The sequence below is a fragment of the Benincasa hispida genome, chromosome 4 (genome assembly GCF_027475165.1).
Source record: "Benincasa hispida cultivar pf3 chromosome 4, pf3_genome.v1.1, whole genome shotgun sequence".
NCBI classification, from domain to species: Eukaryota; Viridiplantae; Streptophyta; class Magnoliopsida; order Cucurbitales; family Cucurbitaceae; genus Benincasa; species Benincasa hispida.
Window position 1 is genome coordinate 12,206,134 of NC_143481.1, and position 21,438 is coordinate 12,227,571.

General features: G+C 39.7%; 1 protein-coding gene and 1 non-coding gene across 2 annotated transcripts; one reads left to right on the plus strand and one right to left on the minus strand.

The window, feature by feature from the left end:
* The first annotated feature begins 6,508 nt into the window (after positions 1-6,508).
* On the plus strand, positions 6,509-6,865 carry LOC150036486 (uncharacterized). The gene has a single exon (XM_090313142.1). It carries the CDS (start codon positions 6,509-6,511, stop codon positions 6,863-6,865), a length of 357 nt encoding a protein of 118 aa, XP_090169268.1.
* A 31-nt stretch (positions 6,866-6,896) lies between these two features.
* Positions 6,897-6,999, minus strand: LOC120076971 (small nucleolar RNA R71). The gene has a single exon (XR_005481714.1). It is a non-coding gene; the product is annotated as a small nucleolar RNA R71 (small nucleolar RNA).
* Positions 7,000-21,438: the final 14,439 nt, after the last annotated feature.

Below are 21,438 nucleotides of genomic sequence, written 5' to 3' on the forward strand. Positions count from 1 at the left end.
CATTCAAAACATACTAATATGCATTCATAATGCTAAAGGGATCAAGAGATCATACTAGATGAAGATTTCTTCTTCACAGCGAGTCTAAAACCCAACCGTCTACCTCAAACAATCACCACTCGGATAGAAGGAAATGAAGATGACACCATCACTCAGAGCCCTCAATATTCTTAGAGTGAGAATCCAAAGTGTGGACTTTGTTCGGATTTGGTAGAGGGAAGAAGGAAGAGAGACCATACACAACGATCAAGCAATTGGGAGATGAGGTCGTCTATCGCATAGACAAGATGCTTGATCGTTTAGGTGAAGTATACGATTATGTAGGAAAAAGTAAGCAATCGTCTAAACGATCGTGTAGGAAAAGGTAAGCGATCGTATAAACATCGTGTAGGAAAATAGTGAGCGATCGTCTAAACGATCGAATAGGAAAAACTAAACGATCGTCTATACGATCGTTTAGTAAATATCAGGAGCTAAACAATTGCTTAGGAAAAGGTAAACGAACGTTTAGTTAATAGCACGCGAAGGTGTAATCGGTAAGAGATCGCTTAGAAATATCGTACATGTAAGTGATCGTACAGACACTATCGTATAGGCACTGATTTTCTAAACGATGACACTTTCTTTAACACAATGTCCGCGCCTCCATGCTCAACACACCATCAACTATTTATGAATCTCAAAGTGATCTTTCAATGCACTCATCTGTTATTTAGAATAGAAGAGACGCCATCCCATTTCCTTTATAATCGTCCAATGAATGTGATCTTATCATATTCATAACATATAAATTAAACGATGACACTATCTTTTTCACAATACTTGCGCACACCGAGATCAACATACCGTCTGCTATTTATAATGCACTCATCCGTTATTTTAAACGAAGAGGCGCCTTCCCATTTCCTTTATAACCGTCCAATTTATGTTATCTTATCACATTCATAACTTATAAATTAATATCAAATATTAATTATAATATTTTTTCTTCTACTAGATATAAATCATATTTATATCTAATTTCCTCCAAATTAATGTATCTCATACATAAAGTTAATTATATCATATTTAATTAACTCGTTCAATTATATTATATATAATTGAACTTCTCCTTGTCAATTTGAACATTTCAAATTGACCCAAAAAGTGACTCTCAACTTGTATCCAAGCTACCATGGGGACCTTATGAACCTATGGCTCAAAGCTCCAACGGTACGTGAATAGCTGACTAAACTCTTTAGTCACAATATCCACCATCCGTTAACTGCCAGGCATTCCACTAAAGACCGACAGTTGAACTCTTCTTGTCATAGATATATTTCTATGTCCATTGGATATAACCAATCATCAGTATGATGACCCTTCACAAATGCTCGTAATTACAACAGGCCAATTTACCATTTTCCCCCAGTAATTACATTTTCCTCCTTAAGTACCACTGATCCCTCTAATGAACAATACAACATAGTTCTACTATGTGTGAACACCTCTCGGGCCATGAGAAGGTGCGTGGCGCCATATCGTTCAAGCCCCAGGATCAGCCCTTAAGAGAGCAATCTATCTACTTACCCCTACTTTGGGGAAAAAGTGAACTCCATCTTATGAAGCTGAGTTCCCAGCTCCCAAATTAGATGAATCCCCAAAATGGTAGGTTTAAGTCGGCGCTCTGACCACTCACACTCATGCAAATCAAAGAATCGCCTTCAATGGTAGGAGTTCCCAACTCACTCAGGATTGAGGTCATGTTACCTATAGTTATCCTATTGAAGTGAAGTCTCAGTCATAAACGAAGTTATATGACAAGACATTAACACTTCGAGGTCAAGTCTTATACAAACTCTTTATATAGGATGCTCCTGCTCACATGTCCACTACACGAATGATCAGGATCAGACCATCTGCGACATGTCACAACATTTGTAACAATTCTACAAAGCGAGCTGTGTCCGTAGTGTTACCAGAATAATGTTTCCGTCCTATATCCATATACTACAGACTATTTTTGTTGTCACTTAAGACATGATCCACTTGTATGTCACTACATACATGCTTAAGTTACATAAAGACGACCACAGATATTAAGTTTATTGGTTTGTGGTAAAATAAAAAACATCTAAATGTGCACAGTCAAGTAGTGAAGTAAATATCATTTATATTATACATCACAAATGTTCGTACAAAGTTGTTTACAAACTACAGGACACGAGACTTTATGACACAAACCCCAGCACATTTAATTATAAATTACAGCATGCTAAAGTAAAAGGTTTCGTAAAGCTCACCTTTGAAGACATTGCTTCACATTTTTCCCTCGAATAAATTACAAACTTCTTGAAGACTTTCACCAAGAAAAAAACCCGAACAAATATGAACACCACCATGAACGTTACCTTGGTATTCTCAGGGTGAGAACCCAGAAGTGGTGGACTCTAGCTATTTTGGATTTGAGGGAAAACTTAATATGGAGGAGGAAAGATTGAGAACTCTCAAAACTCAAGACAAAAAAACACACATAACATTTTTGTATTTTTTTTCTCAATCATCCAACTAACATTAGCGAAGAAGAAAAAGAAAATTCTTTTATTCTTCTTGCCAAAAATAACCACCACCCACTTACGTGGGTGGAGAGAAAAGAAAGGGAAGGGAGTTGTAACTCCCTTCCTTATTATTAAAATAATATAATATAAATATAAATATGATAACTAACTTATAATATTATATATATATATTAAATTATATGTTATATCAAATCTAACATATAACCTTTAGTTTTTAATATTGTATCACATACAATATAAGCTATAGTTTCTTTTCTCTTTTATATGACATTTAATATAAATTGTATTTGTATTAAATTTAATAACTATGAATCTAATTCATAGAAACTATATTTGAATCTTAGTCAAATATTTATTTCCTCACATTAAGTTATAATGTATCAAATACATTATGACAATTAAATCACATATAATTGAAACAACTTAATTATATCATATATAATTAAATAACCCTATTAATTTGAACAATTTAAATTAATCCAAAAACTGATTCTCAATTAATCCTATTGAGCTACCAAGGGGACCTCATGGACTTGTAGCCTAAAGTTCCAACGACACATGAATAATTAATTAAACTCTTTAATTACATTATCCATCATCCGTTAACTTTCGGACACTCCACTAAAGATCGAAAGCTATGCTCTTTGAACTACAGATATATTTCTGTGTCTATTAGATATAACCAATCAACAATACGATGACTTTTCACAAAACGAGTCATGTAAGGAAGCGTAACTCATCATACACCGAACCATGTCCAATAGGGTTCGATTTTTTCCTTTTGATACACCATTTTGTTGAGGTGTACTAGGTGCTGAGAGTTGGGATATAATTCCATGATCTATTTTATAGTTTTAGAATGATAAATTCATAAACTCTCCACCTTGATCAGATCGAAATGTTTTAATCGATCTATTTAATGCATTTTCAACTTCAGCCTTGAATTCTTTGAACTTTTCAAAGGATTCATAATTATATTTCATTAAATAAAGTGATGAAATATTCATAACCTCCCCTAGCTTTTACATTCATCGAACCACAGAGGTCTGAATGTACTAGCTCTAAAGGTTCTTTGGCCCTGTAACATTTTCATGTAAAAGCTCTCTTAGTCATCTTGCCTTCAAGGCATGGCTCACACACAGATAAAGAATTTTCTTCTAACTCACTTAGAAATCTATTCTTCACCAACCTCTCAATCCTATTGAGATTGATGTGTCATAGTCTTAGGTGCCAAAGTTTGGCATTTTCTTTAGGAGAAATTTTAAGTCTTTAATGTTGAGTTGCAACAGTTTTAAACATCTCAATGTTATGGAGGACGTTAGTTGCTAACAGTCTTAGCATATGAAGATTATTTTCCAGTTTTGCAGAACAAATATCAACACCATTCTTAGAAATAAATGTTTTATTGGAAAGAAAGTTGATATTATAAAATTGTTTAAGCAAATACTTTACAAAAACTAAGTTCATTTTTAAATTAGGAACTACATACATATCATTTAAAACAATAAATCTATTTTGTAAATTCAACCGAAGACCTCCCACTGCCACAGCTGAGACGACGTGCCTGATTCCAACTCGCATCGTCATCTCACCAGCATCTAGCTGCCGTTAGGAATTAATTCCCTGAAATGAAGAACAAACATGGTTAGTGGTGTTGGGATTGGTGTCCTAATTTTCTCGGAGTCTCGTTGTTTGTAATTATACACATTGTTTATGAATAAAATAAGTGTTATTTTATTTTGGAATTTACTCATATCCAATAAACAAAGCTCCATGGTTATTGTATGTAAACTTAAGCATATATATGAGATATACAAGTGGATCATATCTTGAGTGATAACCTAAATAAGTCTGTAGTATAAGGATTAAGGAGTGATTCCTGATCCTGATGACACTACAGATACAACCCGCTTTGTAGAGGTTTGCAAGTGTTGTGAACTACTACAGATGATAGATCCTAACCATTCATGTGGAGACATGCGAGTAGGGGTATCCTATACAAAGAGTTTGTATAAGACCGAACCACGAGATAATTTGTCTCTGTATATAACGCCGTTGATACTAGAGACTTATATCTCACCTAAACGACCATAGGTGACATGACCTTGATAACTTGTAAATATACAAGTTATCTTTGCTCTTAAGTTAGAACAATTATGATTTTTAATGATAAACTCTCCTTTTTTTTTAATAGAAACACATGGATTTACTTAAACAATAGCAATTTCATGTAAAAGAAGTTTATCACTAAAAATCACGGTGCTAACGCACTACTTTGCAGGATTACAACGCAAGAACTAACAATAACACATTAGACAAGTGCCGCAGGAAACGCGCTAATGCATGAGCCATGCGTCGAAGGGAATTCAACGCATAGAAGATTCATTACTACGAGCTGATTGTGTCACATCACCACTTGCAAGCATGGACACCTGCAACAAGTGGCGTCTGAAAAAGATTCCAGCATCAGGCGGCGTCTAAAAAAGCTTCCAGAGGTCAGGTGGCCAACCAAGACATGGAGTTTAATGCTGACCAGGGAATGGACTTAAATGCAGCCCATCCTCCAAGTGGACGAGACCAACGCCTATAAATACTTGAAGACCCTCCAGAATCAAGAGACTTAGTTTTAGTTTGTACAAGCTGTGCCGAGGTGTAAAACGATCAAAGGAGCTGAGAACCACCACCACCGCTAGCCAGGGAGTGGAGAAAGTTTTTCTTGAGAAAGATACTCTGTCCTTGGCTCTTTAAAGTAATTGTACACAACAAGATTGAGCCAAAGAACTACAAGAGATTGTATATTTCGCTTGACTTAGTTTCTCTCTTAATATCATTTCCATTTCATTTTGATTGAATATAGATCTTTGTAAAGACTCATTGTTTCTTTATAAAATTCATATATTTGATCATCACTTTTGCTATTGTTTATCTTTTGTCTATATTGAAAGCATTAGTACTTCATGCATAATTTGGTTCCAACGCCTAAACCAACTTGATAACTTGGTGAAAGCTTCTTTACTTAACTGTTTGAAAGAATAGCTAAGCCGCATTAAGTAGAATGCCTAGTACAGCTAAAGATAGACTTACTGGTGTTTCTTGCATTCTAAGTAGATGCATGCACCCTAGAGATAGGCTTGTATGTTATTCGCATTGAGAAGTGTTGAATGATGTCTAACGCATGAATAGAAAGATAAGCAACCCATCCCATTTCATCCATATTACATCAGTTGTGTGCAATTATCTTTAACCGGCGCGTCCACCTACTTAAATTCCATTTTCACACGATCCATCATTTTTCACTCAACTCGTTTGTATTGTCTTGCACATGCATAGCATGTTAGTATAAATAATACATCTTTCACATTTATTTAGGAAAAACCTTCTACTGCAAGTACAATGCATAATCTGTGTTAGTGAAATTGAATCCCTGTGATTGACCCTGGACTTGCCAGGAATCTAGATTAAATTTATACTTGGGTTTTATCTAGGAAAACTTGAACGTTATTATAAGGAGTTGTGTGCCTTCTATGCATAATACCAACGCGTTGCATTCATTTAAACGCATCAAGGTAGAATGCAGCACTTAGACTTTATTCTTTCCTAAAGCATCTCACGATAGCAAGCGAACAAGTTTTTGGCGCCGTTTCCGGGGATTCAGCAACAAGAACTAACCAAAAATTTCGTTTGTATTTGTTGTAGGGACACTTCAATTAAGGGAAGTATTACAAGCTACGCCTAGGCTTGTGGACGTGTATGAACAGGGAGAACTCTCCTCAATTTAGATATGACCCTGAGATTGAACAGACCTTCCAGCGTAGGAATCGATCCAACCGTCGTCGAAGGTTGAGGCAACAATTACTCAGACAGCAAGAAAGGGAAAGAGCCATGGCGGAAGAACAGCAAAATCAGCAACTAGCTCAGCAACTGGCTCACGCATCACAAAACCAATTCTGATGGCAAACAACAGCACGCGTCCTATGAAAGAATACGCGTCTTCTGTGCTATATGATTTCTCTCCAGGAATCATATATTCGACGCCTGATGGAACCAGGTTTGAAATGAAATTTGTTATGCTCCAAATGCTCCAGACTGCTGGGCAATTTGGGGGTAGCCGTGGCGAAGATCCTCATGCCCATTTGAAGCGTTTCCTGGAAACGTGCAATTCCTTTGTGATTCCTGGAATCACACCAGAGGCAATCAGGCTCTTCTTGTTTCCCTATTCTTTGCAAGACGACGCAAAGCAATGGGTGAGTTCATTAGAGCCTGGGGAAATCACCACATGGGAAAAGTTGGTGGAAAAGTTTATGTAGAAATATTTCCCACCTACCACCAACGCGAGAAGGTGTCGGGAAATCATGAACTTTGAACAGGAAGACACTGAGACCTTGAACGCTGCATGGGAGCGTTTCAAGGGCTTGGTCAAGAACTGCCCGAACCACAGATTACCTTTGACTATTCAGATGGAGACATTTTATGGCGAACTAAATAGAGCATCACAGATGGCAGCAGATACAGCAGCAGCCGGAGGACTGATGGATAAATCCTATACTGAAGCTAAAAAAATCTTAGACCGCATTGCCAAACATAACATGGAGTGGGTAGATGACACATACGATGGAAGAAATGACAGGAGAAGAAGATCTCAGAACATTAACTCTGTTGATGCCAACGCGATAGCCATGCTCTCCGCTCAAGTGGCTACCATGACCAGCCTTCTACAGAACATAACGCTAGGTAACGCACCAAACCAACAGAAGGTGAATCAAGTGGAGGCATTTGCGCAACCCATGGTAACCTCTGTGGGATGTGGAGATTTTCACTCATATGCTGAGTGTCCTCAAAACCCTCAGTCAGTATGTTTCATCAAGAATAACCCATTTTCTAATACTTATAACCCTGGATGGAGAAACCATCCGAATTTTTCTTAGACGGGAGGAAATCAGCAAGAGCACCATCTAGGCACGAGCCATCAGCAAAGGAATGGACCGCCGCCTGCCTTTCAACAAATGCATCAACAGCATCAACAATCCTTCAATAGAGGTGGCCACGTGTCGAGTTCTGGAACTCTGCTGGAAAGCCTATTGAAGGAATACATAGCCGAGAACGACAAAATGCTGAAGAGCCAGGCGTCATCAATCAGAAACCTGAAAATCCAGGTGGGGCAGATTGCAAGCGAGTTGAAAAGCAGGCAGCCAGGCGTTCTACCTAGCAATACAGAGACATCTGGGAATAATAACGGAAAATAGCAATGTCGTGTAGTGACGTTGCGGAGTGGAAGAGCCCTTGTAGAAAGAAAGATGAATCCAAGAAACAATAGTCCTTCAAAAGAACGCGGTACATGTTCAACGGATCAGGAAGAGAGAATGCCAGAAAATACAAGCCATTCGGAAACCAACACGTCTAACGTGGGAAAGCAGGATGTGCCTCTGAATGCATCATTCCCCAGGCGTCTGATGAAGAAGAATGATGAACATCAGTTCAAGTGCTTTTTCGAGCTCCTAAAGCAGCTGCACATCAACATTCCACTCATAGAAGCTTTGGAGCAGATACCAACATACGTGAAGTTTTTTAAGGACATTTTGACAAAAAAGAGAAAAGTCGATGAGAAAGAAGTAATAACACTGACGCAGGAATGCAACGTGTTAGTAAGCAACAAGCGAAGCAGAAGGACACATGGAGCTTCACAGTTCCTTGTTCAATTGGAGGATTAGATATGGGTCATGCATTGTGTAACCTAGGAGCGAGCATCAATCTCATGCCCCTTTCAGTTTTTAAGAAATTGAGGATTGGCGAGGCACAACCTACTTCTGTCACCCTTTAACTCGCTGACAGGACAATTAAGTACCTGGAAGGGAAGATTGAAGATGTTTTGGTGAAGGTTGACAATCTCATATTCCCAGCAGACTTCATTATTTTGGATTATGAACCAGATAGGGAGGTTCCAATCATTCTTGGCTACTGAGAAAGTTCTGATTGACGTGCATAAAGGTGAGCTAACCATGCGCGTAGATAATAAAGAGGTGAAATTTAATGTGCTTAACACATTAAAATTCCTAGACAGTGATGATTGTCAACTAAACAATATTGAATTAACTGAAGAAGAGACTCGAGTATGTGAAGTTCTTACGTTGGAGGGAACCCTCAAGGAATCCGAGCCGCTAAGTCTGAGTGAGCGGCAGACAAAACCAATGCATCATTCACTCGAACAACCACCTGAACTCGAATTAAAATAGTTACCTGGACATTTGAAATACACTTTTCTTGGAACTAATAATACATTTCCTGTTATCATTTCTGCTAATCTCACAAAGCCTAATGAAGATTCACTCTTGCAGATGTTGAAGAAACATAAACGTGCAATAAGGTGGACGCATACAGATATTCGTGGAATAAGTCCATCCTATTGTATGCACAAAATTAGGCTGGAGGAAGGGAAGACGGGGTTAATCGAGCCTCAAAGAAGGATTAACCTCATTATGAAAGAAGTCGTAAAAAAAAAGATTCTGAAATGGCTGGACGCGGGAGTTATTTATCCGATATCCGATAGCAATTGGGTTAGTCCAGTTCAATGCGTTCCCAAGAAAAGGGGAACGATCGTGATAGTAAACAGCAACAATGAACTCATTCCTTCAAGAGCTGTCACAGGCTAGCGAATTTGTATGGATTATCGGAAACTCAACGCAGTAACTAAAAAGGACCATTTTCCTCTTCCTTTCATCGATCAAATGCTTGATAGACTTGTAGGTAAAGAGTTTTATTGTTTTCTTGATGGTTATTCTGGTTACAACCAGATTTTAATAGATCCGAAAGATCAAGAGAAGACCACATTCACTTGTCCCTTTGGCACTTTCGCATTCAGACGCATGCCCTTTGGGCTATGCAACGTAGTAAGGACATTTCAACGTTGTATGATGGCCATTTTCTCTGACTTCCTGGAGAAGACCGTAGAAGTCTTCATGGAAACCTTTTTAGTCTTTGGAGACTCATTCCAGTCATGCCTGGATAAATTAGAAGTCGTCCTCACTCGGTGCGAGGAAACAAACTTATTACTGAATTGGGAAAAATGTCACTTCATGGTGACAGAAGGAATTTTTTTGGGGCATAAAGTATCCAAGGCTAGCTTGGAAGTGGATGGAGCCAAGATTGATGTAATAGCAAAACTTCCACCACCAGCGAATGTCAAAATGCTAAGAAGTTTTCTAGGACATGCCGGCTTCTATAGACGGTTCGTCAGAAGCTTCTATCAGATTGCGCGACCTCTGAGCGCATTATTGGAGGCGAACCAGCCCTATGTTTTTAATGAAAACTACACTGACGCGTTCAAAACCTTGAAGTATGCATTGACAACAGCCCCACTGTTAATAGCACCAGACTGGTCGTAGCGTTTCATTCTTATGTGTGACGCGAGTAATGTCGTAGTGGGAACTATGTTAGGGCAGAAGAAGGGAAACTTGATACATCCCATCTTCTACGCGTCCAAAACATTCAACGACTCTCAGGAACACTATACAACTACTGAGAAAGTGATGTTGGCTGTAGTATTCGGTATTGAAAAATTTCATTCTTACTTAGTTGGTGCATCAGCCGCCATATATACTGACCACTCAGCCATCAAGTTCCTGATGAACAAGAAGGACACAAAGTTGAGACTGATGAGATGGGTTCTACTACTACAGGAATTTGACATTGACATCCAAGACAAAAATGGAATAGAAAATCAAGTGGCTGACCACCTGTCCAGGCTTGAAAACCAAGAAATGCAAGTCCCGGAAAACGACATCAAGGACGCATTCCCTGATGTGAGCCTGTTTAGAATTGAAGGCAGGGAACCTTGGTATGCTGATATAGTTAATTACTTGACCATGAAGCAGTTCCCTGAAAACTTCAATTCCCAGCAGAAGAAACTGCTAGTCCATAACGGTAAGTTTTATTTCTAGGACGAACCGTTTCTATACAAACAAGGCCTAGACTCTATACTGAGTCAATGCATCCCAGAAGAGAAGACACAACACATCCTGACCGAGTGTCATAATTCTCCTTATGGTAGGTTGGTGGGTAAAGGACCACGACAAAAGTCCTTCAATGCGATTACTTTTGGCCCACCCTTTTTAAGGACGCACAAAAGTTTGTTAAAAATTGTGACCCTTGCCAACGCACAGGGAATATTTCTTCAAGGGACACAATGGCCTTGAATAATATTTTTGAAGTGGAGTTGTTTGATGTTTAGGGCATAGATTTTATGGGCCCGTTCCCTCTGTCTTGTGGTCAGCAACATATCCTGTTGGTTGTAGACTATGTATCTAAGTGGGTAGAGGCAGTAGCCTGTGCTAGAAACGACATGTCTACTGTATCTAAATTTCTTATCAAGAATATTTTCACACGTTATGGAACGTCGAGAGCTCTGATAAGCGATGAAGGTATGCATTTTATCAATCGCATCATTTCAAAATTACTTGCAAAATATAATGCCAGGCACAAGATTGCTATCGCCTACCACCCTTAGACAAACGGTCAGGCAAAAATTTCAAATCGAGAAATCAAATTAATTCTGGAAAAAGTCATCAGCAGAATGCGGAAAGATTAGGCGTAGAGGCTGGATGAAGCACTCTGGGCCTATAGGACTGCATACAAAACGCCTATAGGTATGTCTCCTTACTCACTTGTATTTGGTGAAGCATGTCATCTTCCTGTAGAGTTGGAGCATAGGGAATTTTGGGCAGCAAAGAAGTTAAACATGAATTCGGATGTGGCAGGCGTTCAACGCAAGCTTCAGCTCAATGAGCTTGAAGAATGGCGAATGAACGCATATGAAAATAACAAGATCTACAAGGAAAAGACAAAGCGTTGGCACGACCAACGCATCAGCAAGAAGGTACTTGTTGTTGGTCAGAAAGCTTTATTGTTTAACTCACGCTTGCGTCTGTTTCCAGGGAAATTGAAATCTAGATGGTCCGGGCCCTTCATAATTAAAACGATCTTTCCCTACGATACTGTGGAATTAATGCGAGAAGATGGCACTGATGCGTTCAAAGTAAACGGCCAAAGGGTTAAGCCATACTTTGAAGACGAAGTGGAACGCCAAAAGTCATCTCTTGCGCTACGCGAGACCAGTTAAGGCTCGCGTCGAGGCATCTCTGTGGTTGTAACGCCACATCTTCCAGGGACGCCTCTCTTAACCTTATTCTTTTGCATTATGTATTTTAAGTTATGTTTGAATTTGTTAGTTTAGTTATTTGCGGGTTTTAAGTTGATTGTTTTTCTTTTAGAAAAGTTGTGTATAATTAAAACGGAACATTGGACGCGTTAGACACAAGTCTAACGCAGGGGGTAGTTGAAGGGACGCGTCTCGAAAACACAAAACACTCAAATGTTTTGGCTAAACGAGGCGACCCTTCCACTTTGCATTAATTACAGACGTCAAGCGCGATCATCCTCTCCCCCTATAAAAACCTCACTTGAACCAAACCGTTTCTTCTTCTCCTTCACTGCGCCTACAAACCTCCATTTCTTCAGAAACCCTAGAACCTCAGATCCAACAAACCTCCATTTTCTTCTCTCGCTCAGCATCTCCGGTGAACAATGTCGTCTGGCTCAGATTCTCAGAACCAAAGCTACAGCCTAGGCAAAGATTCGCCGGTAAGTTCTTTCTCCTCTTCTTCATTTTCTAGTTCACCACCACCTAGCCCTAGGAAATCAACCTCCGTCCCTACCCAATCGAAAGCCTCTTATGGCGACGCTACCTCTGCTCAGCGTCTGGCTACCCCTACACCTCCTTCCACCTCCATGAAAGCTTTGGCCAAGAGCTCCAAGAAACCTGTAAACCCTCCGGCCAAAACTTCTCTGCCTAGGGCTAAAACCCCACAAAAACCTAAGTCTGCCCCTAAACCAAGGGTAAAGACACCAGCCAAGACCAGGACGCGTCCGTCATTTATGGCCGTGTCCAAACCTTATACCAAGCTTGCCTTACCACCATTTATCCCAAACATAACCTTGGTGGGTGCAACACATGAACCCCTTCCTACCTATGCCCATACCGCACCATCTTCAGCGGTGCGTTCACCTCCCGTTCTATCCATTGAACCCTTAGCCACAATTTACCCGGTGGAATCAGACACGTCTAACCAGCCATCACCGTCAACCATTCTAATATCCTCTCCGGGGACGCCTCACACCTCTGTGGGCACCCCACCATTCACTCCACCTATACCAACCTCTGACAGTCCTGCGTCAGAGCATAACCTTGAAGATTTGGCAGAGTCAGCAAGACGTGATGAAGAGGAAGTATTTGGAGCTATTCTAGCATCACTCAACCAAGAGCAAGAAGCAACTCAAGTGATGCATTCAGATCCACCAAACGCATCACTCGAGTTGGACGAAACAAAAAGATATGCAGCGATGCTAGAAGAAGAGATGAAAAATGAAGAAGAGATGGAGAATGAAGAAACGGAAGAGAATGAAGGAAAAGAAGAAGAAAATAGAGAAAGGAAAGTTGGCCCCGACGCGTCGCAGCCACGCCCATATGACGCGAATGAAGGGCCTATAAAATCAAAGAGAGTATCAAGGAAGAGAAGGTTGATACTGGAGGAAGAAGAAGAAGTTGCACCTGGACCTGAGGGTGCAACGCGTAAAAAAAGGCACAGCGCATTGGAAAATGAATTGGAAGAATATGCGCCTGCGAGACAAAGGCGAAGGAAAACCAATCTCCAAAAGAAGTTGGAGAATGAGTTTAGAGACTTGGCTAAAGAAGCAAGAGAAAACGTGCAGGGAAACGCGAGGTAACGGAGGCGTTACCTAAAAGAACCACAGTAAGAAAGCGTCAGTTTAGTGACATATTAGTAGAGAAAGGCTTATTCCCTGAACGCCACCCATTGCCAGTCTATATCACGAAAACCATCAATACACTAGGGTGGAATCAATTCTGTGTTGGGCACGATCGCATCTAGCCCAACCTTGTCCGTGCGTTCTACAACAGCGAATTTGACATGGAAAAGAACACCGCCTTCATGGAAGGGGTGTTAGTGCGCTTCTCGGCAGACAAGATAAATGAAGTGTTCAACTTAAATAGTAATCCTAATGCAGAAGGAAATTGCATCTTAGAGCAACCAATGCCTGGTCAATTGGAAGATGCATTGAAGACAGTGGCCAAACCTGGAAGTAAGTGGCAGACATCAAGGAATGGATCAAAGATGCTTGCTTCCAGGAATCTGAACCCAGACGCTAACATGTGGTATTATTTAATCAAACGCAACATCATGCCTACAACGCATGATGAAACATTATCCAGAGAATGCATCCTGGCCACTTACTGCATAATGCAATGCATCTCGTTGGATATTGGGAGGATTATACGGGACCAGATCAAGGCCATCAAGAACAAACCTCGAGGGCAACTATATTTTCCGTGGCTGGTCTGCACGTTATGCGAACGCGGGGGCATCCCTCTGGAGGATGATTATGAAGAAGTCGATGGTCTAATAGACATAAAGGCAGTGAGGCATCTCCTTCGAGGATCACAGCATCAACCAACCTTACCTACCAAAGAAATGGCACGTAGACCTCAACCAACAAAACGTACCCCCAAGAAAAGACGCGTCATGGTAGTTAAGCACAACGATGAAGCTTCAGAGAATGAAGAATGTGAAGCTGAGCCAGAAGCTTTGGCTGAAGAAGCACAGCCTGCACTTGAACTTTTCCATGACTCACCAATAGCCCAGCCAGAAGGGAGTCCTGAGCAGACGCATCAAGAACCTATATTCATAGATTAGGACCTCCCTCACTCCATTCCTTCGCCCCAACAAAGTCCAATCCAAAATTTTATGCCACCTCCAGGGATCTTTAAGCCAACTGGGTTAGGGTCCAGTAACGCAGTAGCATTTGAAGACCCAGTTGACGAGAAGAACCAGTACCCCAATGCAGCATAGACTTAGAGGAGTTGAAAACATTCATCAGTGATCAACTCCGACCGTTGGCAGCATCAATTGAAGATCTTCAACAACAAAACCAGGTATTAAGAGATTAATTGAGGCAATAGACAAGACGCATGCAAGACCAATTTGTCTACACAACGCAATATATCAATCAGGTCTTGGTGGGTATGTTTGCCTTGCCTCCGTTACCAGCCCATCTTAGAAATCCCTTACTTTTCATGGACGAGAACCCCGAAGAAGATCACAGAGATGATGCACCAGCACAGTAGAACCTTGGGGTGTTGGGTTAAAATTATTTTGTAATTTTGGTTTAATTTTCCTTTTTCATCTTTTTGCTATGTTTATGCAATCTATGTTAAAATTTGAAAAATGAATGAGAAGTTATCACTTTGATCCTTGCGTTTGTCCTTAGCATACTTTATTTTTGTTCTTTGATTGATTTCTAAGTCTTGTGCTTAACTTAACCTCAATGATATCAACTATATGAGCTCATAAGCATAAGATAGGCATTAGGAAAATAGACAAGGCTTGAACTTCTCTTAAAATGATTAAGTTTACTTTCTAACGCATGCAAGCTTGAAGTCTTAAACTCTTTTCAATTTCTCAAAGCCTTTAAAACTTTGTTTCTCTTTTAGCAATGAGGATATAGCTCATCTCCGAATTTGGGGATGAAGGAAATCTGAGCGTAGACACGTCAATGTATACATCATAAAGAAAAAGGGAAACAAAATAAGAAGAATTTTGAACGCAGCTCCTCTGTCATTACTTCAAAAGAGAGATTTCAAATGACATGAGCTTAATTGGAACAGGCACTTAGCCGTAGTTGGATGCTCACATGACACCTATGGGGGCAAGCCAAAATGAAAGTGGGATACCTAGAGCAACGTGTGGGTAAATAAGTACACAATCGTTTTCTTTTTATCCAACATTTTTTTTTCAAAAGAAATAGCATCTAACACATTGCTGGTTTAGAAAAGATTGAAATGTTTTGAAAAATGAAAGGAGTTGCGATGAGAAGCATGCCGCATCAGAAACTAAGTATTAGTCCTTTTAAAAGCGTTAATCTAAGTTATATTTTCCCAACTCTTATTTCAACTTGTGACTAATATGATGAGAGGTGAAATTTTCACATCTAAGGCAGAGGAGATAGCAAAGAATTGTTTTAGAATGCTTGAGGACAAGCATTGTTCAAATTTGGGGGTGGTAGATAACTTGTAAATATACAAGTTATCTTTGTTCTTAAGTTAGAACAATTAGGATTTTTAATGATAAACTCTCCTCTTTTTTTAAAAGAAACGCATGGATTTACTTAAACAATAGCAATTTCATGTAAAAGAAGTTTATCACTAAGAATCATGGCGCTAACGCACTACTTTGAAGAATTACAACGCAAGAACTAACAATAATGCATTAGACAAGTGCCACAGGAAACGCGCTAATGCATGAGCCATGCGTCGAAGGGAATTCAACGCATAGAAGATTCATTGCTACGGGCTGATTGTGTCACATCACCACTTGCAAGCATGGGCACCTGCAATAGGCGGCGTCTGAAAAAGCTTCCAGGATCAAGCGACGTCTGAAAAAGCTTCTAAAGGTCAGGCAGACAACCAGGACATGGAGTTTAATGCTGACCAGGGCATGGACTTAAATGTAGTTCATCCTCCAAGTGGACGAGACCAACGCCTATAAATACTTGAAGACCTTCCAGAATCAAGAGTCAGACAATTAGAAGCTCCATACTCTCTGTAAATTTGTAGACTTAGTTTTAGTTTGTACAAGTTGTGCCGAGGTGTAAGATGATCAAAGGAGCTGAGAACCACCACCACCGCCGACAAGGGAGTGAAGAAAGTTATTCTTGAGAAAGATACTTTGTCCTTGGCTCTTTAAAGTGATTGTACACAACAAGATTGAGCCAAAGAACTACAAGAGATTGAATTCTTTTGCTTGACTTAGTTTCTCTCTTAATATCATTTCCATTTCATTTTGATTGAATATAGTTCTTTGTAAAGACTCATTGATTCTTTATAAAATTCATATATTTGATCATCACTTTTGTTATTGTTTATCTTCTGTCTATGTTGAAAACATTAGTACTTCATGCATAATTCGGTTCCAACGCCTAAACCAACTTGATAACTTGGTGAAAGCTTCTTTACTTAGTTGTTCGAAAGAAGAGATAGGCTTGTATGTTATTCGCATTGAGAAGTGTTGAATGATGTTTAATGCATAAATAGAAAGATAAGCAACCCATCCCATTTCATCCACATTACATCAGTTGTGTGCAATTATCTTTAACCGGCGTATCCACCTACTTAAATTCCATTTTCACATGATCCATCATTTTCTACTCAACTCGTTTGTATTGTCTTGCACAAGCATAGCATGTTATGTAAATAATACATTAGGAAAAACCTCCTACTGCAAGTACAATGCATAAACTGTGTTAGTGAAATTGAATCTAGATTAGATTTATACTTGGGTTTTATCTAGGAAAACTTGAACGTTATTATAAGGAGTTGTGTGCCTTCTGTGCATAATACTAACACCCCAACGCGTTGCATTCATTTAAACGCATCAAGGCAGAATGCAGCACTTAGACTTTATTCTTCCAATCTATTTTACTTGATACACTCCTAAAGCATCTCACGATAGAACATGGGATCTGATCGTAGTGGAAAGTATATGGACCTCCAATTATAGAACTATATGATAGAACATAGGATTGCGTCCCAACTTTCGGCCCCAGGTACACCTCAGCAGAATGGTGTATCAGAAAGAAGAAACAAAACCTTGTTAGACATGGTTCGGTCTATGATAAGTTATGCTCATCTTTCAAACTCGATTTGGGGTTTTGCAGTGGAGACTGCATGCTATATTCTGAACAACATTCCCTCGAAAAGTGTTTCTAAAACACCCTTTGAGTTCTAAAGAGGCCGTAAAGGTAATTTATGCCACTTCAGGATTTGGGGGTGTCCGGCATATGTGCTTGTCACTAACCCGAAGAAGTTGGAACCTTGTTCGAAAGTTTGCCTCTTTGTAGCCTACCCCAAGGAAACGAGGGGTGGTTACTTCTATGATCCAAGTGAGAACAAAGTGTTTGTTTCTACAAATGCTATCTTCTTGGAAGAAGACCACATGATGGATCATAAGCCATGAAGTAAGCTTGTTTTACATGAGATTTCTAGTGAGACTGGAAATACTGAGGGCTCAACAAGAGTTGTTAAACAGACTGATAGATCAACAAGAGTTATTGAGGTCGGTACGTCTAGTCAACAAGCTCAAGAGTTGAGACTATCTCGACGTAGTGGAAGGGTTATGAACCCACCGAATCACTACATGGGTTTAACTGAGGCCCAAAATGTCATTTTTAATGATGGGGTCGAGGATCCGTTGTCTTTTAAGAAAGCAATGGAGGATATTGACAAGGATGAATGGATTAAGACCATGAACTAAGAGATGAAGTCAATGTACTTCAATAATGTCTGGGAGCTTGTGGATCCGCCTGATAGGGTAAGACCTATTGGGTGTAAGTGGATTTATAAGCGAAAGAAAGGTGTAGATGGAAAGGTGCAAACCTTTAAGGCTAGACTCGTGGCAAAGGGTTATACCTAGGTTGTGGGAGTTGACTAGAGGAAACTTTCTCACCTGTTGTCATGCTCAAGTCTATCAGGATACTCTTGTCCATAACCATATTTTATGATTATGAGATATGACAAATGGATGTCAAGACTACCTTTTTTAATCGTAATCTTGAAGAGACCATCTATATGACTCAACCAGAGGGGTTCGTAGTTCCAGATCAAGAGCAAAGAGTTTGCAAGCTTAATAGGTCCATTTATGGGCTCAAATAAGCATCTAGATCATGGAACATTAGATTTGACACTGCGGTCAAGTCGTTTGGCTTTGATCAAAATGTTGATGAACCATGTGTTTACAAGAAGATCATCAACAACTCAATAGCTTTCCTGGTACTGTATGTGGATGATATCCTACTCATTGGGAATGATGTAGGGTATCTGATTGACATTAAGAAATGGCTAGCTGCCCAGTTCAAATGAAAGATTTAGGTGGGGATCCATATCATTCGAGATCGTAAGAACAAGAGGTTAGCCTTGTCTCAGGTATCATACATCGATCAAATGTTGATCAGGTACATGATGCAGGATTCCAAGAGAGGTTTAAGGAATGAAATTATTTTATCTAAGGATTAATGTCCTAAGACACCTCAAGAGGTTGAGGAGATGAGACAGATTCCCTATGCTTCAGCTGTAGGAAGCTTAATGTATGCAATATTGTGTACCAAACCCAACATTTGCTATACAGTAGGGATTGTCAGTCGGTATCAGTCCAATCGAGGATTTGATCACTGGACGGTGGTGAAGACGATCCTTAAGTATCTTTGGAGAACGAGGGACTACATGCTCGTGTATGGAGATAAGAATTTTATCCTTACAGGGTACACAGACTTTGACTTCCAGACCGATAGAGATTCTCGCAAATCGACATCGGGGTCAGTTTTCACTCTGAATGGAGGGGTTGTAATGTGGCGAAGCATCAAGCAAGGATGCATCGCAGACTCTACTGTGGAAGACGAATACGTAGCCGCTTGTTAAGCAGCTAAAGAGGCTATTTGGCTGAGGAAATTCCTTACAGATTTGGAAGTTGTTCCAAATATGGATTTGCCTATCACTCTTCATTGTGATAACAGTGGGGCTGTGGAAAATTCGAATGAACCTTGGAGTCATTGTTGGGGCAAGCATATAGAACAGAAATACCACTTGATCAAGGAGATTGTGCATCGCGGTGATGTGATAATCACGAAGATCGTGTCGGAGCACAACATTGTTGATCCCTTTACAAAGGCTCTCACGACTAAAGTGTTAGAGGGTCACTTGGAGAGTCTGAGTCTGCAGGACATGCGGCATCTTGTCTAGGACAAGTGAGAGATGATACTAGGGTATGCCCTAGTTTATTGTATATTGTACATGTATTTATATTTTATTGTACATTATTCTCCCGAGGTATTAGGACAAGTGGGAGATTGTTGGGATTGGTGTTCTAATTCTCTCGGAGTCTTGTTGTTTGTAATTATTCACATTGTTTATGAATAAAATAAGTGTTATTTCATTATGGCATTTACTCATATCCAATAAACAAAGCTCCATGTTTATTGTATGTAAACTTAAGCATGTATATGAGATATACAAGTGGATCATGCCTTAAGTGATAACCTAAATAGGTCTGTAGTATATGGATTAAATAGGGATTCCTGATCTTGGTGACACTACAGATACGACCATCTTTGTAGAGGTTTGCAAGTGTTGTGAACTACTACAGATGGTAAATCCTAACCATTCATGTGGAGACATACGAGCAATGGTGTCCTATACAAAGAGTTTGTATAAGACTGGACCACGAGATGATTCGTCTCTGTATATAACGTCTTTGATATTGGAGACTTATATCTCACCTAAACGACTATAGGTGACATGACCCTGAGTGTTTTGGGAACTTCTGCCTTTGAGAGCGGTCTTTGATTAGTATAGGTGAGAGTGCCAGATTGCCAACTCAACATGCCTACCTTTTTGGGGACTTGTCTAATTTGGGAGCAAGGAACTCGGTTACATAAGATAGAATTCACTTATTCCCTGAAGTAGGGGTAAGTAGATAGATTACTCCCTTAAGGGCTGATTCCGGGGCTTGAACATAATGGTCACAGTTTCTCTTTGGAAAAGAGGACTCAGTTATAGTAGGACTATGACTTATGTTCATTAGAGGGATTAGTGGTACTTAAGGAGTTAGATGTAACTACACGGGCATAACGATTATTGGTCGAGCTATACTTACGAGCGATCTGTGAAGGGTTATCGCACTATTGATTGGTTAAGATGGACACATAATATATCTGTAGTAAGGCGAGTTCAGTTGTCGGTCTTTAGTGGAGTGTCTGGCAGTTAACGGATGGTGGATCCCGTGACTAAAGAGTTTAGTCAGTTATTCACGTACCATTGGAGCTTCGAGCTACAGGTCCATAAGGTCCCTTTGGTAGCTCAATGGACTCAAGTTGAGAATCCGTTCTTGGTGTTGATTTGAAATGTTCAAATTGACAAGAGGTAATTCGATTATATATGATATGATCGGTGTGGTGTATGAGATACATCAAGTGGAGGGTTAATGTAAATGAGATTTATATTAAGTGCCATGAAATAGGAAAAGAGCTATGGTTTATATGTTTTATGAGATGAAGTATTAAAACTATAGGTTATAAATATAGTATGGTAAGTTGGTTATCATATATATTTATAATAATATTAATAATTGGATAATTATCTTTTTTTTCTCTAATAACCAATTCAGTGGGAGGTTATTGGTAGTTTCATGGTAATCGTGAGATAAAAGGAAAAATGTTTTCCTAAATTTAGTAATGTTGATTTGAGAATTCCATTCTCGGAAAGTTCTCACGGAAAGGTTGTCAAGTAAATACGATTTATTAAACGACAGCTTGGAGAGACTAGACGATCGTGGAGTGTTTCTACACGATAGACACTCAGCTGGCCGATGAGCTAAACGATCACATAGCTTTTGTTAAACGATTGGGCATCATCCTATACGATAGGTTTTGACATCTCCCACTTGCTCATTAGTTTACACGATTTTCATCCTCCAATCTCATCCTCTAACCAAGTCCACACAAAGCCCACACTTCTGGATTCTCACACCAAGAATACCAAGGTAACTTTTGTGGTGGTGTCATTCTCAACTCGATACTAGTCGAGGTTCTGTAGAGGTCATTCGTTGCGTTTGTTGTCTTCGTGATCCGGGTGATCATTGTGTTCGAGAATGTTGTGCATCGTGCAGTGTAGTGGTCGAAGTGTTCCAACGTTCGTGGTTACCATCTTGCTGTGAACGAGCATTCATGATCAAGGGAGTTGAAGATGAGTCTTCAAAGGTATGTG

Bases quoted from the DNA above. Each gene is read 5' to 3' on its own strand.
- LOC150036486 (XM_090313142.1), top strand. From the start codon at position 6,509: ATGGCAAACAACAGCACGCGTCCTATGAAAGAATACGCGTCTTCTGTG.